This window comes from Centruroides vittatus, unplaced genomic scaffold (assembly GCF_030686945.1).
Source record: "Centruroides vittatus isolate TY-2023 unplaced genomic scaffold, ASM3068694v2 scaffold_899, whole genome shotgun sequence".
Classification (NCBI taxonomy): domain Eukaryota; kingdom Metazoa; phylum Arthropoda; class Arachnida; order Scorpiones; family Buthidae; genus Centruroides; species Centruroides vittatus.
This window is the reverse complement of record NW_027122719.1, coordinates 1,692,440-1,719,099: the sequence shown is the minus strand read 5'-3', so window position 1 is coordinate 1,719,099 and position 26,660 is coordinate 1,692,440. Positions and strand designations below refer to the sequence as shown.

Sequence of the window (26,660 nt, the reverse complement as noted above, 5' to 3'; positions counted from 1 at the left end):
TCACTCTCAGCTATTTCGAAACATATCTAAATAAAATCTCAAAATATGGTTACTAACAGGGTTCTGTATTAATATTATACGCAGATTCGCGTTTTCGCGGATAGTGAATGACTAGATTAACCTAGTTCTAGTGCCACTAAATCTGAACAGGGCCGTCGACAGCATATATACGGAGCCCGGGAGAAAACAGGTCCCCTTTTTTTGAACAAATTAAAAATGTAAAATTAATCTTTATTAATAAAAGCAGTCTTAAAGATTTTATTTTCTGTTATTAAGAATAAAATTGATTTTATAATTGTAGAGACCACTATGGGCACCTAAGTTTTCTCAGGAGTAGGGAAAACTCCCAAATTCCTCCTTTGATGTCTCTAAAGCTGAATAATTGCATCGTCTTAGTTTTACCGCCCCTGTTCATCAACTTTTACACATTACGATTTACGTCTTCCTTATTACTCCCCCATATGTCCATTAGATACCAGCGTTCAATAAAACGTTACCACATTAAAAATTATTTTCACAATATTGTCGATGTATCTTTCAAACCTTCTAAACAAGACTTTGTATAATCCATAGAAAAAGAAATCCATTAACGTGACTATGAAAGAAATAACATTTGCATCATTTTTCTTTTATTTTCCAGTACAATATAGTCTCAAAAAGTCGGTCCAGTTTCTTAAGTATTGACCAACAATCTTCGAAAAATCCTCACCTTTCATCCACTCCACAACCACATATCTGATTTCCACCATAAGCCAAGATTCTTACTACCTCCTCTTTCTCTTATTGTTTGATGAAATCTTAGTACCGACCACAACTATCCTACCCATTGAACTTACTTTAACAAGGCCCAAATCATCTCATTATTATTCTGTTTCCTTGCATTTCTCTGCAAACTTATAAAGCATCTTTCACAAAGCAGCCTTTATGAATATATTGCTAAACTTCATCATCAGCTAACACGATTGCATCAGTCTTCTCTTCTTGTCCAGTGTGATGTGGTTTCAAAAATTCAGGTTAATTTTTGGTCAAAAGGTCAAGCATTGACAACTGGTTGTCAGGTATTCTTGCAATTCATTCTGCATGGTGATATGGACTCAGAAAGCTAGCCCATGCCCATAACCCTACAGCCAACCATCATAGGGCAAGGTTCTTACTACTTCCTCCTCCTCTTGTGCAGATGAGCATAGTCTTAAATTGCTATGTCCTTAAGTCTAATCTTCATTACTGTCCAAAACGCTTGTGTTCGCTTCCTCCTTTTGTCCAGTGCCGATGCAATCGTATGAGACTGGTTCCACTCTTTCAGTCTCGATAGCAAACTTTTATATTGGCCAAAATCATCGCATTCCTTCCTCATCTTGTTCAGTGCCACACGGTCTGAGATAACCTGCTCTGATACTCCATGTCGCTTGGACCATTTATCATAAGCTGCAGTTACGTCATCAGTGTTGATTTTTGACCTCACCATAATTCCACTCATCGTGGACAATTATACAGTTTGTAAAGTCCTCTGCAGTTGGCCACAGTTAACATCATAACTTTAAACAGTTAAACAAGGCCAACGAGAAAGTCTTTCTCGTTGGCCTTGTTTAACTGTTTACTACATGTTGTTACTTTATTCCAAGCAGCTCCTCTCATTTTCCTGCTCACTGCAGAAGGACTTTATGATCATACTTTATATCACCACATGCTTGCTTAAGTGAATATCAATTTTCTAGGCTTATTTGTAACAGATATCTATTTAAAAAACCTTACATTGTAATATTTATTCTTTAGAGCACTCTTCAGAAGTGTTACCCATAATTTCAAAAACAAGTAAATTTTGGCAAAACAGTTATTTGAATAGCATCGACGTCAAACAATCCCTCTTTTTAATGTTCCTACTTTACTTGCTAGTGCTTCCGTGGGTGACTATACTTTCCGCCAACACGACAGAAGCGATTGGTATCGTGTGATAAAGGCTGATCCGATCTCACAGATAGATCCATCTGAAACAAAAAGTATATGCACCTCTGGCTGTCATTATACAAGTGTTCTTGCCATCCAACTTAAATTTGGAGCGTATTTAGTTTCAATGCATTATAACTTCAATATTTGCATAGATTTATCTAAATCAGCTTACTTTTCTAATCTTCATCCATGAAGAGAAAATGATTATTGTTGCATGGACAAATACTGTATAAAAAATTCCCTGTCATCCTTATTTTATTCAGTGAGTTACAAGTTTTTTAGTTCAGAGCATGTTACTCAATTGATAGTATTCTCTATATAATATTGTATAAAGAATACTCCTCTAATTAGAAATAGTATTTTCTACACTTTTTACTTTAAATTTTTAAAATCTAGTTTAGAAAATAAAATGCATTTTAAATAGATTAATATTGAAAATATATAAAGGAAATATCTGCTATTGTAATAGTAGTCTTACCAGTTTTTCTCAATTGGCATTAGACTATACAAGTATAAAAGGTAATAGTGGATTTTTAACAATTTATACGATTTTAACACCGACCTGTTTAAAAGTAGGCTTACCGGACGTCCCGTTTTGACCAGGATTGTTCCGATTTGATGATGTTATTAAGAATTTCTGTTATTTTGGAATGCCCTGCATCCCAGCCAATTTGTCTTTTTGTCCTGGTTATTTGGTAAAATTTTAAGTTTCAAATATACAAAAAGGAAAAATAGTAAGGCTTCAGGTAAAATGGCAATTTTGCAACTAAATAATCCCCTTTGTTACACTCACTGTTGCCAATCTAAATATTTTGTATCTAGATCAAAGTACTTTTTAATGTTATCTAGATGAATAGACTACCCAACTACACCTTAAGTTGCAGAGACAATTTTTTAAATGTAACTAGTCGGGTTCAAATTGCTAGTCAGCATTTGCGATTATTTTGTACCGTATATTAAATTAATTTAATTTCCAAAATGCCAAAAAGAAACAGTCTGTTTACTGATGATTGAAAAAAGGATTATCTGTTTTTGAAAATGATCGTATTGACGAAGTAAAATATGAACTGTGCTTTTCAGAATTTTATTTTCAGTAACTCATGGTGGGCGTTCAAACATTAAAAATCACTTGAAATTTGCAAAACCTAAGCTTTGTAGCAATAGAAACTTCCTCAAATACATTTCAAATTTTAAAGGTACCGATTTAACTGACAAAGAATTTCACACTAGTGATATTAATAAACCTCTGAATAATAAGGTATGTTCAGTTGAATTACACTGGACAACAATGATTTTGTTTCGGGCTCAAAATTAGCATATTCTTATGTATTTTCATCTGCTGAATTCAAAAATCTCCATAAAAATGACCGATTAGCTCTTGCTTTAGAGATACAGTGATATGTTATTTTTTAAAGTCTACATTTGTATTTTGGAGAAAATTTATTTTTTGGGAGTTGTCACACCTCTCACACTGAATAGCAAAACGTTCTCCATATGTTTGTAGGTTATAAACATAATAAATGTAGCTATGACTTTGAGTTTAATATTGCTTCTGTTTTTCTTGGTTAAAATTTCTGGTTTTGGAGTACTTTTGAACTGTAATACTGGTTATACCAAAATGCCACAAAAATGTGTAAATTTAGTGAACAATTTTTGTTATATTCGTAGTGAAATAACATTTTCATCACAGAAACACAATCTGACGCCTCTTCTGAAGACTGCCTATCACCATTATTTGGGTATAAAGGTAGGGGCAGGATAAGTCATGGGCTCCACGTTGCAACTCTTGTTCAGTTATACTACGAGAATAACTGAAAAATAAAAAATGATCTATGGCTTTTGCCGTGCCTAAGGTTTGGCGGGAGCCTACAAACCATACAGATGACTGCTATTTCTGCTTGACTTCACTTATAAAGGCAGGATTGTCAATGAAGAAAAAAGAAACAGTTCAATACCCAAATATTCCATCTGCAATTTGACCTATTCCACATTCAGATAGTTTACCAGTTCCTACTCCATTCCAACATTATGAGCTTGAAGTAGAAAATGAAGAAAGTGTGAGAGAAGAAGAACCCAACAAGCGTTCCACATTCCATGACCCTGATTTTGAGATAAAAGATGATACACCGCAGACTGAATTAAGCGAAATTGAGTGATCTCATTCAAGATCTAGTCTTGTCAAAGAATAAAGCGGAACTTCTAGGGTCAAGACTACAGCAACGGAATCTTCTCCAACGTGATGTCAGGGTCTCACAGTACAGAGAACGTCAGAGGGATCCGATTCCTTTTTTTTGAGAAGAAAAACAATCTGGTTGTTTGCTGTGACGTTAATGGCTTGATGAATTATTGAAAATGTTTGAATTTGAAATTCAAACATTTTCAAAAATTCAAAAGCACTTTCAATGTTGTTAACATATGTAATTAAAATGTGTCGTTTCTTCTTAAGCCATTAAAATCACATACTGCCACCTCTTGTATATCACAGAAACTAGAGCTAATAAAAATTTTTCTTTGTCATATTCGATTTTATCACCCCAAAATTAGTAAGATTCCACTCATGAAATAAAGGAAACATTCAAAAACATTTTTTTTTATTGTCGTGTTATTAAATGTTTTAATTAAAATCATTGTTTTTTGTTAACTTTTTATATAGCCTTTTCAATCATAAGTACTTATCCTAGTAGGCTTTATTTTCTGTTGTATTTTCTGAAAATTGTCCCGGTTTGAGAAAAAAATATTATGGTAAGCCTATTTAAAAGTCTTGTATTATATAATATGGTGTAGAGGCTCATATCTTTACATTAATTCATTTTTGTAACTATTTGATTGCTTTTATAAAATCCAACTGTTTTCATGGATGGACAATATCCATGTTTTAGACATCTGAAAATTTATTTGGGTACTGTCCCGATGTCTCCTCAAAGAATTATATCCCCTCTCAATTGAGAGCAGTTTCTCAGTCCAATGTAATGGATAATGTGCACAGAAAAATTGCCATGCTACTTTCCTAAAATATACTGCCTGATAGAACTGATAAAACTGTGCTGTGAAGCATGCACAGAACCTAATTGAAAGTGCAGAGAACTAATCACCCTTATCGTGTGATGATACATATTTGCTCTGGTGCTTCATTAAGCTGCGACATAAACATCCATACTGACTCATGAGCTGGTAGTGGGGAGATCTAGGAAGATTTCACGTTTGTCCTTGCAGACTAGAAAAGTCATGCCTTTCAATGCACTGCTACTAATTTGAGAAACATTCAATGCCCATGTAAACACTTGGATAGTTTGAAAGAAGCCTTACATTTGATCAGCTGTTTCATTCAGAAATCTATTAGATTATAATTTTATAACTTACGAAATAATAAAACAAAATATTGAGAGAAAATTTATTTTAAAAATGTTTATTTTTACTGAAAGTAATTTTTTGAATGAGTTATTAAATTATATAAAATTAGAGATAGAATGTTTTATTTCTTTCAATGGCAGAAATCGAATATTAAGTAGAAATAAAATAAAAATATACAAAAAACAAAAGTTTATAAAACATTGTATTTAGATAATTTTGAAATGTTACATCTCTAAAAGAACAAATAATTTTTTATTTAAAAAGAATTTCATTGCATCTTTTCATCTTGATACATATAATGAAGTTTCATGCAGTCATCTTCACTAATAACTTTCCATCCAGTTTTGCTCATATGACAAACTAGGAAAAAACACAATAAAATTTTAAAATAATAATAGTATTAATATATCAATTACTGCTATTTTAAAAATTTATAAATATTTTGTTTGAGATAAAAACTTAAAATTTAAAAGTTTTCAACATATATAGGATGATCAAAAAAAATAATTTTTTGAATAATAATAGTAAATAAATGTATGAAATTACTTAAATAAGCTACATTATTTGATACCTCTAACAATGCCTCCACTGTAAGCATCTCTGTACGTAGCATGATAAATGGCTCTGCGACCAAGATCAAAAGCATCTTCATCACTCATATCATAGTCATAACCACGATCCATTACTCCATAAGCATAAATTGATCCAGATCCAACTGAAAACATATCTCCAGCAAAGCGATTACCTTCAGTATCTAAATAATATAATCCTGGTCCCTGAAAAAAAATTTATATATTTTTCTAAGTTATTATTATTTATATAATTTTAACAAAACAAATATATGGCTCTACATACTTTTTTATCCCATCCTGATATCATAACACCCTAAAAAAAATTAATATGATATTGAGTAAATTTTTTTTAAATTTTAGTTTCAAAACAAACTAATTTTTTAAACTAAAAATAAATTGATAAAATATAATAAAAAAATAGTTTTATAAAAATTATTTGTAGATAACTCTTAAATTTAAAAAAAGTAAATATATATATAGAATACTATATACAGGGTGACAATAATTAACCCGTACAAGTTTTTTGTATCGTAAATTTATTAAAGAAATGAAAATTAGCAAAACAACAGCATATAACAGTGACAATACTTTACGTATTAATCAGATATTCAGCCAGTTTCAAAGTGGACTCCTTTTGCTTTGATGCAGAGCCCCAAACGCGTTTTGAAATTCTCAGCGATGGGCCGCACTCTTCTGGAGACAGTTTGTCTCACTCCCAGCGCAAGGATTGCTTCAGCGACTCCAAACTTTCATGGCGCTTAGAACAGGCCCTGGCCTCCAAAATGGACCACACACTGTAGTCCATTGGGTTCAGATTCGGCGAGTACGGTGGCCATTCCGCAGACGAGATGAAATCGGGAAAATGAGCCTTGCACACTCCTGAGTCTTCTTCGCCCTGTGTGTCGGCGCCGAGTCCTGCTGAAACGTCCATTTCGCACTGACAAAATGCTGCTGAGCCCACAGAAGTACCACAGCCTCGAGAATGTCATGGTGGTACACATCTTGATTGATTTTGGCCCCTTGATCGACGAAAACAAGGGGTGTCTTGCCGCTCGCACAAATTCCGCCCCAAACCATGACTGACATTGGATTTTGTGATGTTCGATGACGGCTGAGCTTCCAGGAGCCCCCGCGGACCAGTTCCTGTCGTTTTGATGGTTGTACGGAGAAAAGCTTCTCGTCTGTGAAGAGAATGCACTCCCATTGTCGACCTGCGGCCCGACGCTTGAGTTAACGGGATCTTTGGAGTCTCACGCACTTGTTTTCGTCGGTGAGGAGCTGAACCTTTTGGAACTTGTAGGGCTTGAGTACGAGTTCCTTCTTCGCCATTAACCGCACCGATTCACGATTGATTCTGATCTCACGAGCAATTTTTCTCACGGAGACCTTCGCATGTCAGTCAACTCGCTTTGTGATAATCTTGCGGTTCCTAGACGTGTTGACAGTGCGCTTTCTTCCACGTCCGGGACGGTCACCATTGTGGCCAAGCTCCTTGAATCGCCGAACTGCATCTGAGACTGTAATTTTTGGAACACCGAGCAGACGAACAATTTCACATTGATGCTTTCCTTGCCGGAATAGCTCTAAAATTGCACAACATTTGTTCGACACCATTAAAAAAATAAAGAACTAACCCTTATTACATCGAAAGTATATCTACACGGGCAGGAAATCATGGAGAATTAAACAATATTATGTAAATTGGTGACAGTAAAAAAGTTCAGGTGCAGCATTGCTACAAACTTTGTACGGGTTAATTATTGTCACCCTGTATAATTACACTGATACTCTATATAGCTTAAATAAAAATTATATTTCAAATATTTTTATGTAATTAAACTATAAAATTAAGATTTCTATAAAGGTTAATTTAAAAACTTCTTAATTTTAAGCTTACCATTGATAAACCCATTCCTTTATAATTGAACAATATGTTTGCTAATAATTTAGAAGCTGCAGCTACAGATATACGTTCTTTGTTTCTTAATTCATAAATCCTTAAAAAAAGAATTTTTGTGATTAAAATATAATTTTTGATTTATACAACATACATTTAAAATAAAATAATATTGTAAATTATATTACGAAGTATAGTCATGCTTAAGTTTTTAGTTATTATGTTTAAGTACTGTACCTCAGATATCACAAGATTTACATATATATCTTTTTATATTCAGTTAATGATCAGAGCAAATTAAAAGTTATATTGCCAATATTTACCAGTACAGTAGAGCGTCGTTTATCCAAAAGCCAATCAAACGAAACGTCAGTTAACTGAAAGCTTTCCAGTCAGACTGTGTCATTCTGAACTGAACATTTTCTATTCTAGATTAACTTCTAAAGTACAATTTTTTTAAAAATATTTTTCAATATATTTATTTTGTTTGTACAAAATAAAGAAATAACTTTTAACGATACAATAGCTACAATTATTATTATAAAAATTTTTGTTAGCTTAAAATCGACAAAAATTCAACACGAAGCGACACACAACGGAGAAAAATTTCAACATAGGATAAGTTAATATATTTTTTTGTATATAATCGAAAAAATATATTAACTTATCCCTAATAAAATAATCCAAAAAATAAAGTTATCCGAACAACCCCAGTCCCCAATTGATTCAGATAAACGACGCTCTACTGTATTTCTTTGATTAATGCAAAGGATAGAAAATATTTTCTTTATATTCTATTATTTCAATTTATTAATATAGAATTATTCCAAAATACAATAGTGAGGTTGAGACCGAAGTTTTAAATGTGAGAATGTGTACGTCAGACTTCAGCACCACTTTCCTGTAAGCCTAGAAGTTTGACAATGGCATTTGGAATGTTGAGCATGATTCCACTTACTTTCCAAACACCATTGTCAAACTTCTAGGCTTACAGGAAAGCGGCACTAAATGTCCGACATTTTCGCATTTAAAACTTTGGCCTCAACCTCGTTAATATTTTCAAAAAACACTTAAAGTTTTCCTTTGATTTGAACTGTTTTATAATAATTTATAAAATTTATTATAATGGTTTTTTCATATATCATTTACAAATACAACTTTAATTTTTAAAATTTTAAATATGAATCAGTTACTCACATCAAATATTGTGATAATTATCAAAATACAGTCAAACCTCGTCTCACTTTTCAAACAATTTGGTTTACAAACAAAATTTTGAATTCATATATGCCCCAGTTGCCTGGTTGTATTATACTCAGCTACAAAACAAGCTATTCTGCAAGAGCTGGCCTCAGATTATACACACACAGATGGTCAAATCCCTACATTTCCTGCATTAAAGTCGATGGCACAACCAATCAATGATGAGATTACAGATTCAGAATTTAGTGGCAATGAGATGGTCTCACATCATTAGACATCACAACACAAATCATCGATAACATTGGTAATCACTTTGACTCTGAAATCTAATTTAATCATTGAAGAGGCAGAAGCATTGTCACTTTGGCAATATGCATTTGATAGATAACTTACAATTGTATGATAAAAGTGAGAATAATCCTTTTCTTGTTATAATGATTGTTTGAATGTGTGAATCACCTCTAAAGTCAAAACAAGGGTTTTTCCTTGGTATTTTTATTTAGAAAATTTTTTAAATTAAAATTTTCCAGCCCCATTGGAAATTTTTAAATTTTATTAATTTTAAAAATAATGAAATAAAGCTCTGGCCTTTACATTGAAACTGAAATTAAAATCAAAATTAATTAATTTAAATTAAAATTGAAATCAAATTAATTGAAACATAATATTTGGGAAGGTGTGGATAAAGCACTTGGTGTTCATCTTTATTGATTTGTTATATTTCTTCCAGGCAGTCCAGTCTCTATACCACTTCTTTTGAAAATGTTAGTTTTGGTTTCCATTTCAGTGACTAAACATCTTGCTTTATATATATATATATATAACATATTTTAAATTTTGTATATATTTTTGTATATTTTTCTGTAATTTACTTTGTTAATCTCGTCTCTTTTGGAATGAGGTTAACAACACCAATAAAGAATAAAGGAGAGTTCGAGTGAAGACCTGAAAGTGAACGGACGTGTTTTTATGGTCTCCAATTTTCTTTTGTTTTGCTAACCCTACACTCGACCCCACGACTACGACTGCAAAATAATACGACATATATATATATATTATATAAAGCAAGATGTTCAGTCGCTGAATATAATAGATACAGATAATATTATATTGCATTTGTAGGCATTTTTATACAGAAATACAGCTAAAAAGATAAAAGAAAAAAAGAGGCTTTGTTTTGGGCATCGAGAACAGATTAATCCATTTTATGTTGTTTCTTATGGGAAAATTTAGTTTCAGTTTTAGAACAACTTTTAGGAATGAATTAAGTTTGAAAACAGAGGTTTGACTGTATTGCATTTAAAATTTTTAAAATAGTTTTAATCATTTTATTATAAAACATTTAATCCATATACAATAATTTAAAACACTATTCATTTCCAACCAGAATATTTCTTTACAAATTTTAAAATTTAATAAAATTTTTCAAATAAAGGCAACCCTCATATAATACAGTTTCATTCTAATGTAGATTGAGAATTGCAGAAAATCTCAACAGCATTTTTGAGCCTTCCTTACTATTGCATATAATTTTTCAACTCTCATTCTCTTTTCTTTGTAAATACTGGCATAACATGTATCTTTAAAACCCATTATATCAAAAAATAATAATAGATTTTGGAAAAATGATTCAAATCTAATGAAATGATAGAATATAAACATTATTTATTTGCATAATGTATCAAAATCATAGCTTTATTACTCAAAGAAGTAATGTTGTTGACATTAAATGCACATTTGGGAAAATGTAATACTACTGTCATTCATTTGGAAAAGCAATTGAATAGGCAGAAAACAAAATCAATGCAATAGTATAACCTGCTAAATTGGAAAGCGAGAAAGATTTGATGTTATGACTATCAAAGATGTACTGTACAAGTACTTGGGATTTACCAGCTGTTGTACAAGTAACATTTATTAAGAATGGAATCAAAAAGTAAACTAATCAATTCAGAAGTGACAGCTGAGATAAAAATTCCAGTTTCAAATTTTAACTCAAAAACATACAGGAAGGCATAAACTTAACTGAGCAAACAAGACACTTATTTTTTTACGGAAAGAAGTAAAAACTTCAAAAGAAGGTTCAAAACGCCTAGGTCCATACTATGAAATTTACAATGATCAAGCAAAAGCAAGCAAACCTAAATTACTGATTTTCAAAAAAAGCAGAAGATACATGAGATCTATATGCAGCCAAAGAAAGTTTATAAGTCAAAGCTATTCTATGTTGGAGAAAATTTTGTTTGATTGTGCTCAGTAGTGTAAAGAGGAAGAAAATTAAATGAACATACTTTATTTGGCATACAGGTATCCATTGTACAACAAAGCACTCCTACAACACAGTTTTGCTCTAACATGGTTCAAAAGTTAGAGATATTTCCTGTACAACACAACTTCCAGTTTCGCTCTAACATGGTTTGGGAAATCCTCCGTACAAAATTTCACAATTTTTAAATATAAGCTCTGTTATTCTAAATTTATTTTATTCAAGTAAGCACTTATAAAATAAATATTTTTAGAAGATAATGTAGGTTAGTACATAAATAATTATGATCAATACATTTTTATTAACTTTTTAAAAATAAAATTACCTGCACTTTTCTCCTAAGACTCTCTGCCAATACACACAATCAGCAGCACCTCCAGCCATTGTACCCAGCAGGTACTCATTAATTTCAATTATTTTCTTTATAGTCTGTGATCCTAAAAATCAAAAATTAATAATTAAGCTCTGGCATAAATTTCAAGCAAAAGGTGTTTAGAATTATTTATACAAAGAATAAAATAGTCAATGTGTACTTGTATTACAAATAATATAAGTGCAAAATGAGTTTTTAATTTATCTTGTCTTATAAAAACTTACTGTACACAGTACATTTAAGATATGTGATCATTATTATAGTAATTTCAATACTTCAAAGTAAAAAGAGAAAAAAACATTTATTCTAATTTGAATATTTAAATCTGAAGCACAAAATTTTAGAATAGCAATCAAAATATCCAAATGATTTCAATGTATGAAATAATGTTATTTTCTAATAACTAAATTGTATATATACATACATATACATATATATATATATATGTATTGGGATGATTAATTTGAATCATAAATTGGAAAAATTGAGCATTTTCTGGTAATCAGATTGGAAATCTCATCATAATTTTCAATTCTTAAAAGCAATTCTTCCACATTTAATAAGAAAATTAATTATCCATTTCAGTCAAAGATTAAAAATTTTTAAAATTTTAATTAAGTTATAAGCAAATTAACATTGAACTATTGGACTATTCAGTTTCAAATCAAGGCCAGGGGTCAGCAAAATAGTTTAAAATATAAACAAACATATTTTTATTGAAAAATAAAATTATTTAAAAAAATTTATATTATAAAAGCACACATGATAACATGATAACACCCCAGGATATCTTCAATTAAATTTGAATTATGACTATTTACAAAAATTATTAAATTGTTAAATTAGTGTTAAAGGACGCTGAATCCTCAACTAAAAGGTCGGCATTCCGATCAATTTTAACTTTGTGTGTTAGTTTTTTATAACTTACCATCTGTCCTAATGAAGTTAATTCAAGCCTGTGATTCTCTGAGGTGTAAAAAAGAATGTAAGATAAACTCGGAAATTTAATAATTTTTGTAAATAGTCATAATTCAAATTTAATTTATATTATGTTTACTTATAATGAGAATAATTTTATCATCATCATTATTAAGGTTTTTGTTATGATTCACAGACAATAGTGTAATATGTTAAATTTTCTAATGCGTGCGATTTGCACAATTCTGGGTAAAAATACTTGTTTTGCCAACTGTACTGCTATTTTGAGTTTTAAAAATTGACTTTTCAAGATGAATCAGTCTATGCATTCATGGCTTAAGCCAGGGGACACCAAACTTTTTGCACAGCAGGCCAGATAACTGAGAAAATGATGAGTGTGGGTCGCATAACCATTTTGTTCAATATCCCTTTCCATGCGGTTATACGCCTTTAGGCGTATGTCACGTGACTTGCCGTTAATTCATGATGCGGCATACGCCTTTCGGCTTAATTAATCAAAAAATTCGATTATTTTGCGTTATATTCGATTTTCCAGCGATCTTAGCTTTGATTCGCTATTCTGTAGGTCGATTGACTTTGTTTAAGCCAAAAAGTGTTTCGTGACCACCCCTGGGCCATAAATATTTCGGTAAAATAGACCCTCTCCCTGCCAAGTAATTAGAGACATAGTGTAAATAATGACAATAACTTCTCCCCCGCTCTAGCTAGAGAGCTGCGGTTTCTTTTATTTAAAAGAAGACAGATGTATCTAACTAACAAATGTACAAAGTTTAGCGATTTTCTGTAAATTAATTATTTTTTTCTTTTGTTCGTAAGCTTCAAATTTTAATATTATTTTAAATTTCTATTAAACTAAAAATTAAACAATCGTAAACTGTAATATGCTCTTAATCAAACGCAAAAAACAGATTAAACATAACGTGATTTAAAAGCGAAATATCGAGATTTAAATATCATCCAAAAACTGCAAAAAATGCGCCGCATGACGAATTCCACTCAATTATTTGCTGTAGATCGCCCGCATGGAAAGGGATATAGTAGTATACTGAATACACAAAAAATAAGAAAACCAACATATTTATTTACCAATACACAAACACAATTGCTGCAGCAAGCTCATAATTGCTTTTTAGAAATTTCATTGCAGGTACTTACACAAAAAACGTTGTGATATCCAAAGTTGCAAAAGTCTCCGAATTTTTCATTTCACTGATTTTCCTAAAAATTATATTACTGTCAAATGCAAAAATCAGATTGGACCAATTTTGGCACTTTTATTTACACTTATTTTTATTTTTTCTACATAATAAGTTCATCTACAACAGTAATTCTCAAACTTTTTTGATCCACCGCCCCCTTTGTTCCATAAAGTTATACCCAATGCCCCCGTGTGAGAAAGGATTGGAAATATTCTTAGGAAAACTTTTCTATGAATCTCACACTTTGTGCCCTTACCGTACATTGTTCTCAACATCTGGAAACCATTAAATGCAATGTTTCCTCTTATCTGTTTGACAGAAGAAAGAGAACTTTTACCTTTGATCACTGTTCAGTACCCTGCCTCCAGCGCCCCCATAGATTTACTCACTGCCCACAAGGGGGCGTTATCGCCCACTTTGAGAAATGCTGATCTACAATCTATGATATTTCCATATAAATAATTATATTTTAGCTCATTTGTGGCACAGTGCTGCAGTGGGCTGGATCTGGCCCGCAGGCCGTAGTTTGGCAATCCCTGGCTTAAGTGAATGAATTCAAAAATTAATTACTTGTAATGATGATGGTATTTGTTCAGCTCATTGTATCATTTGCAAACCTCATTTAGTGTTAAATATAATAGAATTAATGCATTCACAAGACATACAGATTGGGAGAAGCATGAAGAAAGAAGTGCATTTTCTCATTTACCTTCCCCTAGTCATTGCATCAGCCACCAAAGCAGTTTCTAAAGATGGTGACCCCAGATGACATGACAGGATAGTTCTTTGAATAAAAGAGAATTAGTTGTGATTTTTTTGAGAATAGGTGTTACAATATTAAGATGTGGGTGTTGAAATAAGATTACAAATTTATTTTGTAGTACACAATAAAAACATGCATATCTAAGTGTAAATGGAAAATTTTCATGTTTCTTTTGAAAGATTGATTCTAGATTTCCTGATCATTTTTCATTCTTAAGTTTGATATTTGTTGATTAATGAATTTATCATGCTCATAATGTAAACATTAATTTTTCTTAACTAAAATAAACTTTAGAAAGTATTCAAAAGAATCAGAATCTGGAATTTTTGGCAGAATTGGAATTGAAAGAAATTTTGATATAATCCCATCATTAATATATATAATAAATTATAATTACCAGAATATTTTAATATTCATAGGAATGAAAAATTTAAAAATCAAACCTTATATACATTAAAAGATATAAAAAAACAAAACATGGGCTTTCATATTTTCTTCATACATATTATGTTTAATTAAAGTTTCAGTAATTTTGAAAATACTGTGATTTGTTTTTATAAATCTAAAGTCATTTACATGTTTCATTCCATTAATTTGTTTATTAAATAATCTGCATAATCAATAAATTGTGAAGTAATGACTTTGTATAAAGAAATAAAGTAAAAATATCCTAAATTACATTTATTTTAATATATATATATATATATATGGAAACTTCTTACCAATATAGCTACCACTAGTTGCTCTGGAATCAACAGCAATAACAATTCCACCTTTGTATTTAAAAGCTAAAGTTGTTGTTCCTTTATTATAATTTATAGAAATACGCTTTCCACTGTCACATATTTTAATATCCTTAATTCCAAGTGCAGCCTGATAAATAAAATTAAATATCAAATTTATTCATTATAATATACATACATACATACATTCCAATTTATATAAAACAGAATAAAATGTAAATTCTGTAAACATAATAATATCCATTTGTTAAAAAGAAGAATGTAATCACACAAGGAAAAATTATTCAAATTTAGAAACTTAATAGCAAAGTTTGAGAGATGAATGTTCTAAAAGAAATAAGCTAATGAAGAGAGTGGTTTTGTAAATGATAGTAAAACTTTAGTAGACATCAAAAGTGATGATCAAGATTTTATTCTTCTTGTTACTAATTCTGATAACAGCATCTAGTCCATGTTACTGAAATGACTGAAAAAGCTGAACGTTTTAAAATATTAATGATTTAATAAAATAAGTTATGCATAATCCAAAAGCTAGATTAGAAGGATTAGAAATTAAAAAAAAAAAAAAAAAAAACAAAGTGCAAATTTGGAACAAAGAATTCAGTCCTTAAAGATTAAAATCTGCTGACAATACTGATTTCTCTTTACAAATTTTAGAATCACATCTTTTTCAGATGAAACATATGATACTTTAATAGGAATTGTTATAGGTTATCAAATCATTGATCTGAAATTAAGTTATTGAACCAAATTCACAATAAATGTTTCAAATGCAATTATGGAAATTAAAAAACAATGTTTTTTTTTTTATTGTAGATAAATTAAGAGAGCTGTCAGAAACACCATTAAAAATTTACAAAAATAACAGGTAAGAACACTGACACGTGGATAACATTTTGGAAATTGTCCCTTATATACGGTTTTATATTGTGAAACTAATACGATTTATCTTAACCTAATATTACTATAGACAAAATAAATTTTAAAATGAAATTAACTAATCCCCAAAGTAGAATTAAAGCTGCAAAAATAACTTTTGACATAGTAAATACCAACAAGTAACTTCTCTCACTAGTGGTTCCCACAACCCTAACCCTAAAAATTCTGTAACCAAACCAAATAGACTAGGGATCTATTTGGTTTGGTTACAGAATTTTTTACAGAAAAGGTCTGTTTTCTTACTTCTCAATTTAGAGAGAAATGGCAGAAAGTGAAAAAAAGAAGAAAGTAAAATTGGCCATAGCTGGCATGAAAATGGCAATAGATGAAGTTCTTGTAAACAATATGACTCAATGACAGTCAGATTTGACATTTTCAGTTCCAAAAGCAATATTAATAGACCGAACGAGAGCAATCCAAGTTGGTAAAAATGAGTATGGTCTCTCAGATTGCAAAGGACTTTTGATGAAGAAATGGAAAAACTAGATTTTTATAAGTAAGGTCAAGATTAAAAATTCATTTATGAAGACTTGGTATAGTGTATTGCATGTAAGGATTGGGCACACATTAAATGTGCCAATCAAGAAAATATTTTGTATTTTATCCATGACAAGTGTAACCAGTGAAGTTCATTATAAACTTTCAAAGATTTGTTCCTATGTTTTCCTAGTATTCACTTTTCCAAATAAATGTTATTGGTTATAGTACAATAGTACACTATTCTACTATATTGTCAACAAATTCTGTACTTTTATTTACTTGAATAAAAATCACTAAAACAATTTATATTATAATTAAGATCTTAATATCCTTTAGAATAGTAATTAATTGGTACTGGCTAACAATATTTGCACTGCCCAAATTCATGACTTTTTTTATTTTCAAAATAATTAGTACTTTAGGCAAGATTTTGAAGAAATCATACCTTGTACTTTATGAAGGACTCTCTGAGATATCATATTACTGTTGTAAAATCAGTTTTTCTGAAGTCTTACATTAGTTACAGCCAAAAATATTAAGATGGTAAATACTGCAAGACTCTCCCCTATTTCATTACATTTACATATATTTTTAGAGCTGTAGATGTAACCTTGAGATTTTAATGTAGCTTAAGATAAAATATTAGCAGTTTCCAAATAGTCAGGAGCAGTCCTCAAATAATTATGCTCTTTTGAACACTTTTTATGTGAAACTAGTAAATTGATTTGGTGTTAAACTTAGCATAAATAACTGCCAACGTTCAAATTTTTTTTTTCCTTTACCTCATAATAGCTTTTACTTTCCCAGCTGTTATGTATACATAACAAAGGTTGGCATTATACAAAACATTGCTCATTTACATAGATAGCCATCCATTTAAGTATTTCATATTTATCGTATTATTAATCACATGAAAGATTTTGAAGTTTTTTCATCTTGATCTCTTAAAATATAAACCTATAAAAACAAGATGCACAGTATTTGTAAATTCATTTTTATGTATTTATTATTGTATTTTTTACTTTTAATCATATATACATTTTTTAACATATCATATTCATATATGTCTTTTATTCCTTATATAAACTTTTAATATTGTACATGTAATGTTTTTTCTTTTTCTTTTGTTTTATTTGTACTTTTATTGTGTGTGTGTAACTTTTCTATTGTGTATGCATTTTCACCATCATATTTATTTTTTTGTAACTTGTCCTTTTATTACTATGTATATAATTTCAGTATTTTAATTGTAATTATATAGTATTTTTATAATTGGTTTTGTTGTGTATTCTGAAACCGTGTCTTCTTTTATCTGTTTTTATTGTCACGAATAGGTGCATAGACAGACACTGGGCAATTCTGACATTTTATTCAGAATATCCTACAGGCTGATACACGTTTTGGGCATAAGCCCCTCTTCTGCCAGCATGACTTCCAGGATTTCTTGTAGGTGGTGTTAACATGTATACATCCTGTTTAGTATTACATAAGTAATTTTAAACAGGATGTATACATGTTAACACCACCTACAAGAAATCCTGGAAGTCATGCTGGCAGAAGAGAGGCTTATGCCCAAAACGTGTATCAGCCTGTAGGATATTCTGAATAAAGATGATGTCAGAAATGCCCAGTGTCCATCTATGCACTTAGTCGTGACAATAAAAACAAATTGGTTTTGTATTAATTTTTTAAATTATTTATGTTTTTGTTAGTTTTTAATGGGAAATAGTTGTTATCCGGCTATACTGAGAGGATGGCTAAACCTGCCTAATCAGCATTGCCTTAATACTGTAAGAATAAAAGAATGAAAAACAATGACGTTTTAATTATAATTCCCATAGTGTATTGTAACTTTCCTACATGCATTGTGGTAAAAACAATCTAAGGATCATTCTTTGTTCTATTTAATTACAACTTCAAACTTACACTTCAAACTTTCTACTTCCTTATACTTCAAACTTAATTTATTTCAGGAGGTCATTCAAATTCTGAATCAATTTTCCCATAAGAAATAATGGAAAATGAATGAATCCACTCCCAGACCCCAAACAATATCCACGATAAACTTAAAACAGCAAATTCACATAATTTAAGGTAAAAATGACAGAATTAAATGTCTGAATAATGAATAAAACCCAAAAATCATAAATAAAATATGCAAATACTGTATAATAAAACAAAAATTATATTTATTGATTGCACACTATGGACTTTGGTATCTTAACATAGATGTATGATTTAATTATAACAGTTGTGAAATTTAACATATAGAAATGTGAGATTTTATTCTTTGTTTAGAAGTGTGCTTTAAACTTTTTACTTCCTATTTTGTTTGAATAACATCAAGTTGTAATGTCTTTGAATAAAAAGCATTTTGGACATACAGTAGAACCTCGATTATCTGGATTGTTCAAAATAAACAAAAATTGTACGAATTTGCTGATTTGCACTTGACGAATTGTGACACTGTTTATGTACGTATGTGATGAAATGCATGGAACAAAATTTTGAAAAGACCATTAGTAAATTCCAGTAACACAGTAGAAAGTGGTATAGGAGACATTGTGGAAGCAATAGCACAAATTTCAATAAGTGCTGAATACGACAAAGAAGATGTAACCGAGTGGTTAAATTACGATGCAAACAATCCTGGATTCCAAATTTTGAAAGGTGAGGAAATAATTAAAGAAATATCTGCCTCAGATGAACAAGATCAAAAAGACGAAGAAGAGATTTGCAAAGTAAGAGATATTGGTCCTACACATTCTGAAGCTTTTCAGTGCTTAGATGTCGCCATGAAGTGGTTTGAGACTAAGAAGAGTATAACTTATATGTCTTAAAAGTATTTGCAATTCAGCAGCTTCAAAAAGAACAGCTAGCTTTAAACAAAAGTCATTAATTGAATTCCTTAATAAAAAATAATTTAATATTGAAGCTATATGTAAATCTAGACAAATAAAAATTATTCATACTGTATGTATATGTCTTTCACTGTCAATTATTATTTTTTTTCGATTATCCAGATTTTTCCTTATTTGGACTACCTTCATTCCCAATTAGTCCAGATAATAGAGGTTCTGTATTATGCTTGATGAGTCTCATAAAGGATATAACAACATACAGTTAAAAAAAAAAAAAAAATTTGTAATGTGTAAGGGGAAGATACTCCTAAACTTTGAACATGTCAAATGTGGTTTAAAAAGTTCTGTTTCGGAAATTTTAAATTAAAGTTACAAAACATAAGGGGGCATCCAAAAGCTGTCAACAAAGAAAGACTGATGATAATAAACGATGCTTTTAGCCCACGACTTTAAATTAAATAGAGTTAGAGAGGCTATCTAACTTGGCCTTGGTGTGATAAGCCCTCCAAATTGTTAAATCCTATTTATTAGGCTATCTAACTCTATCTAATTTAAAAGAAAGACTGAATGAAGAAAATGTTAAAAAAAAAAAATCAACAAATAACACACAATACTACATATATATAACCAAACACCAAAAAAAGCATGGAAAATATACAAACATAACACAAGATAGAGTGAGAATTACTTGGACACATAATGGATTGCATTTATGAACAGTGAAAAAAAATTCTGCTCTCTTCAAGCAGATTTTTTTCACTGTGCACATAATTCAAACTCCAAGGAGAATTTTTTTTTAATTTTGCATTTAAACTCCCAAGTGTTCAAAGTATAAGGTACAGAGGTTTTGTTAGCATAATAATCTTTCACATTTTCGGGTATACTATAGATTACCACCTATGGAATTTCGGGTCTTTGGGTATATATCTGAACTCAGGAGACCGAGACGAGTTCAATGATACCCTACTTTTGGACCGGAGATGAAAAATAAAAAAGTTATTATACTTTTTTCCAGTGATCGCGCAATGATAGGGAGTAGCGTCACTCTCTCCGCTAAGTCGGCCTCGCTATCGCGATCAGGAGTCACGTCGCTTGCCGTTAAAACTGCTTTTAGTAGACATTTCCCCCCCTTTTTTACTTTGTTCAAGAACTACCGCGAATCAATAACTAGTGACGTTTAGCACATGGCGGCCTGCCGGCGGCTCCCCTCCGGGAGGTCAGTCGGGAGCACAAACAGTGGGAACGGCCGCCATGTTCGCTGCCATAAGTAACATTAACCGAAATGGCAATCACGTGATGATCGGAAGTTGCGTCACTCTCTCCGCTCTTGTATCACGTGTTTAACCCTACTGGAGATGAATGTAGTTCGACGTCATGGTTTGCAGACTTTACTACAAAATGGCAGTACTAGCATCTATGGTGCCGTCTTCATGAGAGCATTAAAAAAGTATGGTAACTTAAAAAGTATGATAACTTTTTTATTTTTTATCTCTGGTCCAAAAATAGGGTACCGTTGAACTCGTCTTGGTCCCGAGTTCAAATATATAATCAAAGTCCTGAAATTCCATAGGTGGTAATCTATAGTACACCCACATTTTCTACATTTCTATTTCCATTGTTGAAGTTTTTTTTTACACTCTCTCTGTCCTTTGGCACTAAGAATGCTTTTTTTTTTATCAAGTCCATTACAAGTTTGGTCAGGCCCACAATAAAGCAGTCAAGCGATGAGGGATAGACCCAACATATGCAGGACAAATGCCAGATCTTGGGGTTTTTCAACCCGTCCAGATTCACTACTGAGTCCCCATAGCAGTAAGCCGACACCTTAACCGCTTGGCCATTTGGCATTCTCTCTCGTTGACTCGTAATAAGCAAATATCCCGAAAACACATGGGTTTACTAAAAACTTTTCTGAGAAAAGATTAAAATATTAAAATGGACATTTAGGGTTTGTAAATTTATAAGGAACTTATTAGTAAAAAACAGAGTAATGCAATAAAAAAACATTATTCAATAGGTGTTGATTTTTAAATAAGACTTGAGTTTTGTTTTTAATTATTTTTATAACCAAAATCAAAACTCATGTAATGATTCTATACAATTACCGTATAATTTATATTGGTATATAAGTTATATTTACATACCAATATGTTTATTTATTTGTATGTATTTATATTAAATGAATCCATTAAGTTGCGATATTATTTAATTGTTACTTTATTCACTGTGATTAATTAAAAATAAAAATTGTAACAGACGATACTCAAATAGTATGATGGTAGTTTACCTCAGAAACTGGTGGAAGTGCAAAGGCGGTACGTGAAACTGAATTTCCAACGAAATCTTCGTTTAATGTTAAACCATTTTGAATTTCAGACATTCGTCCGAAACGAAAATTCTTCGGCCAACTTACTAAAGCTTCGAGTGCCATGATGATTAGCAGAATATTGATAGAATATTTTCTTCACACTAGGAGCGCTAGTATCGAAAGTTTATTCAGAGGTTAATTTTTAATTTAATAAAAAAAATAATAATAATTTAAGTCGTATTTTAAATTAATTACCAATTCGTATAAAGTTTATTTTATAAAATAAATAAAAAATAAATTTAATTATTTTAGATAATATAAATATTTTGTTCTGTATTTCAATTTTTAATAAGCCGCCGCTTACGTTCGTTGGCTTATGGCAGTGGTTCTCAAAGCGGGTGCCGCGGCACCTTGGGGTGCCGCAAGTACGCCACAAGGGTGCCGCGAAATTTTTAAATAATTAAATTAAAATTACTTAAAATAATGGAATTAAAGTATTAAATTAAATAAATAATTAAAACAATTATTAAAAATTAATATTGGTTTTTTTCTACTAATCTTGTTACGTCGCCACTCGTCTCGGTGACTCGGTAATTGGCGATACGTAAATACTAGAAAAAAAAAACGAACTAGTTACTAGTCGTCTGTTCTTCTGTTCCTGCAGCGAGTAGAAGCGCAATATAAATGCGTCGAATGCAGTAATTGTTTTTATTATTGTTATATGTTCGGACAATAACGAAAAAGCATCGTATAAAAATATTTTTCTACTTTACAACAAGAAAAAATAAATTATTAACGTGTAATTAAATTTTATAATAAAATATTGAAGTTAATTATGTTGTTCAATATCATGAATAATTTTTTCATTAAAAAAAGAAAACGTGAAGATTCTAATGATCAAGAAGTGGTTACTGGTAGCAAAGCTAAGGAATCAATTAGCACTAGTAAATCATAAAAAATTGAGAGCTCGTTTTATCACCAGATACCTTTATAATAATAACTTTTGTTTTGAATGTTTTTGTGTTGTTTGGAAATAAACTTACTTACTTTAAAAAACTTTTATTTTTTTCAAAGACTTTTCATCCTTCATATCTTTACTAACCGTAAAAAAAGCAAAAAAATAAAAATAAAATAATAATAATAATAGGGGTGCCGTGAATTTTGTTTAGTAATTTCAGTGTTCCACCAGACAAAAAAGTTTGAGAAACACTGGCTTATGGTGTAAAACATAAAGCAGAAAGTGGCTCTTCCTATTAAGGCAACCAAATCACGTTATAACCTCATAAAATTGTACACTCAACATCCGAATTCATCATTTTCTTCCGTCCGACAACGATCTCATGACTTAGTTTCCAGGGCAAATCTATAAAAACCGCGTCTTTCCCCCCTCAGGGGAGTCTCATTCGGTCTGCCAGTCGTACGTGCTTGTGGACGAGCCGCGAATTAATTGTTCATCGGAGTCGCGAAAATTTGACCTAGTGCCTATAATTTTGGATATTCCGTCGTCTACGGACTGTGCAAAGAGGCATGAAATGCTATTTGTAAACTCTCTCGAGCTCCCCCTACGCGTAATTGAGAGCTTAGCGAATTTAGAAGTGTAATTAAATTTTTCGTTGATTCTAATAAATATTGTTTTGTTGTTAAATGAAGTCTTTACTTGACTGTCGGCCACACCTTATCGTCGACCCCATCTCACCTCCTCTCTACTCGCGTAACGCGTAACAAAACGTAACAGCCATCCTTGACAAGTGAGTAGGTCAACGGCCTGTTGCCGGAAGGGACATTCGGACTTCCTCCGACACTCTCCCGGGCTCACAATACTTTTGTTGAGCGAAGTAAATCCGAAAGCAGGTTGGGAAATTAATTTTAGAAAATTTACAGATGTATTACGCTGTTGATGGTAGAAAATGCTGTGAAAGAACAAACCTAATCCTACAGAATTATGATAAGCTATTATGAAGACAAATACATTTAAATTCTATAGGCACTTCACATCATTTGCTAAAAAATTGAATAATTAAATAATTTCTGGATTAAAATCGTCTGTTTCTTTACGATATTATTCATAAATGCTTAAATAATCATTATTTTAAAAAATACGTCATAATTTTAACCCCAAACACAAAAAATGAAGAAGTTTAAACTGATCTTCTACTCGTCATGCTTAGACGTAGCGAACGCCATTATCAACCTTCTAGAATTTCCAATGGCGTCGCTCGAACGTCCGACGTACACGTTTTGGGCCGAGTACGTGCGCCTCAACCTTCATTGTTGTGAACGTGCGCCACAACGTATTTTACTTAGAGTTCAAACGTCAAACGTGTACTTCTGCTTGCCGTACAAGTTTAACGTTTGAACTTCCGCCGCAACCTCTCTAATATTACCTGCAAACTTATACTTTTTACGTCTGTCTTGTTGAAAAGGTCGAACTGCCCTCTAAAGTTCATTTCAATCGCAAATAAATAGACTTAAGATAAAACATGAAATTACTCGACCGTGAAGTGGTACTTCATGTTCTAACATTTTATGTAAATCATAATCACTGCAGGGATGCGTCAAAACAACTATACATCAGTTATGTTCATGTTCTTTTTTATGACACTAATGTATACTCGCGTTTTACAATGAAGAACACAATGAATTGGTTTAAAATATAGAATTTTGAACAGAGACCACGTGCTGACCATTTAGCCGTTGTGGAGTACACAGTTGTGAGTGGCCCAGCGGCTCGGATTTGACATTAGCCTATTATTTTTTGAGAGCGGGATTACCAGTAGGTTAATTATACCGTTAAGGTATAAGCCTGCTGCTTTGGAGTATCCGGGAACGAATCAGGATTGATCGAAAAATTTAGGAATTTTTCGGAAATGATTCGTCGGGTTCTATCCCCCAGCATCTGGACTTCATATTGGCCTGGCCGAATCCACGATGGGGCTTGATAAAAAGCTCTCTTAGTGTCTATAGAGCGGAAGTCCAAAAAGTACCTAAATTGCTTAATAAAAATTATTCGTAATATTTACAAAGAAATAATTTTGTATTTCTACTCTTCCGGCTGTTATATATAATAGAGGGAAAGTATGGCGATCGATCAAAAAATGATAACCCCAAGTTTTTTATATTTTTGGACTCAGGACACCTTGAAACGCCGAGAAATGCAAAAAATTTGAAAGAGTTTTTTGTATATATGGATGTTAAGGTGTGTGTGTGGAGCATGATTTTGTTCACCTGCTTTGAACTTAATAACTCCTGTGATTTTTATCGAAAATTTCTGAAATTTTGCAGGAGATTTTTTTATTAGGGAAATTGGTACTATTAAATTTTGGTGATTAAAAGTCGAGATGATGAGGAGATAGAGGAGCTCGTGTGTATTTCCAGTAGGGTCAGACTTAATGACGATTTTACTGGTTATTAGCGTTTACAATTTTTTAAATAAAACTCATCCCTACCGTCAAAATCAAGCTTTCTGTCATTTTATAATATAAAAATATAAAAAAAAATTTCGATAAAATATGATAACAGATGGTGCCACCAAATGTTGCCGGGAAAGTTAAGCAACTCGGCGCTGGACTTTTTAACAAGACCACATAGAAATTTTGAAAATTATTTATTTCCAATTTAACTTATTAAAAAATAATCGACCATATTAATACAATTAAAAATTATTTATAAATTAATTTAATTTTGTTTCGATTAAGCATACTACTTCCGAAATTTCATTAATGAATAAAGTTTTCTTCTTTAGAAACAAAATTTCTTTTAGAATAAAAATTCTCAATTGTATCCAGTGTAATCTCTGTATTTTCTCTTCTTAACTGACGATCCGTTTGATTATGCTTCGAGACCAGATTATTGTTTCGATTTTGTGAATCCATTTGTTTCTTCCCGAAATTTTTTTCCATTAATTTTTCGTTTGCTTTATCCAAACTGGCGCAAAATTTTACTCTAGATTTTTCGATTTCTTCGCCAGTGGATCCGCTTAAAGCAACGTAATTTATTTTAAAATCTTTAAAATTAAGACCACGATCTCTAGATGATTTCTTGTACGTATCTCCTGAGTGCATAATGTAATTGGAATTCTTCAAGCTTTCATTTTTTACTTGGAGAATTGATGGTAAATTGGTATGTTTGATGGTATGAGCTGTGTACAGATCGTGCACTTGATTGTTTAATGAAAATTTGTTAATTTGGTGCTTTTCCAGCCCACATTCCTTATTAAAATTATCGATTTTCCGTGTTTTTATGTCCTGAAATGCATTACCATCCCGATTCGTCTTTGTGACGGCAGGCGAGCGTTTTTCGTCTTTCGATGGCATTCCGGAAGATTTTAGAAAATAAAAAATCTCATCTTCGTATAAATTGTTTGAATTTTGGTGTTTAGAAAATTTGGCATTGGTGTCTAATTCGGTTTCTTCCTCTTTTTGGGACGAGCTACTGGAAGAATAAGTCACAGAGCTATATTTGGTTTCTATATCAACAAAAATAGGACTTTTATCATTGGATTCTGTAATTTTGACCATCATCTGTACGGTTTCGGTTGCAGTTGAGGAATGATACCTATCCTTTTCAATTTTTTGTGATATTGATTTGGGAAGTAATAAAGGAGACGTTTCTTCAATATCTTTGTCCTCCGGTGTTTCTTCTAATGGTGAAACTGTTTCTTTCTGTGCCTCTTCTGAACTGACGGATAAAACTGACCCAGATTTCTGTTTTTCGCTCTCATCACGCAGAGATGAATCAATATCAATGAAGAAGATCGACTTCGGTCGTTGAGGTGTTTCGTATTCATCTTGTTTAGTTGGTTTCTCATGAAATATTTTAG

At 31.4% G+C, this 26,660-nt stretch overlaps 2 protein-coding genes across 2 annotated transcripts in view; one reads left to right on the top strand and one right to left on the bottom strand.

The window, feature by feature from the left end:
• The window catches only part of csul (protein arginine N-methyltransferase 5), a 324,839-nt gene that overhangs the window by 22,458 nt on the left and 275,721 nt on the right, over positions 1-26,660 (top strand). The gene's annotated exons all lie outside the window — the stretch shown is intronic.
• On the bottom strand, positions 5,483-22,008 carry Prosbeta5 (Proteasome beta5 subunit). The gene is made up of 7 exons (XM_067288690.1): positions 21,821-22,008; positions 15,233-15,383; positions 11,562-11,673; positions 7,768-7,867; positions 6,154-6,183; positions 5,870-6,074; positions 5,483-5,658 (listed from the first exon to the last, which is right to left on the bottom strand). The coding sequence occupies exons 1-7, from the start codon at positions 21,962-21,964 to the stop codon at positions 5,567-5,569; spliced, it is 834 nt and encodes a 277-aa protein (XP_067144791.1). The 5' UTR covers positions 21,965-22,008; the 3' UTR covers positions 5,483-5,566.

Coding starts and splice junctions, on each gene's coding strand:
- Prosbeta5 (XM_067288690.1), bottom strand. CDS start 21,964: ATGGCACTCGAAGCTTTAGTAAGTTGGCCGAAGAATTTTCGTTTCGGA. Junction 15,384..21,820: donor CACTTCCACCAGTTTCTGAG/GTAAACTACCAT, acceptor TTTATTTATCAG/GCTGCACTTGGAATTAAGGA. Junction 6,184..7,767: donor AAGGAATGGGTTTATCAATG/GTAAGCTTAAAA, acceptor AATTTTTTTTAG/GGTGTTATGATATCAGGATG.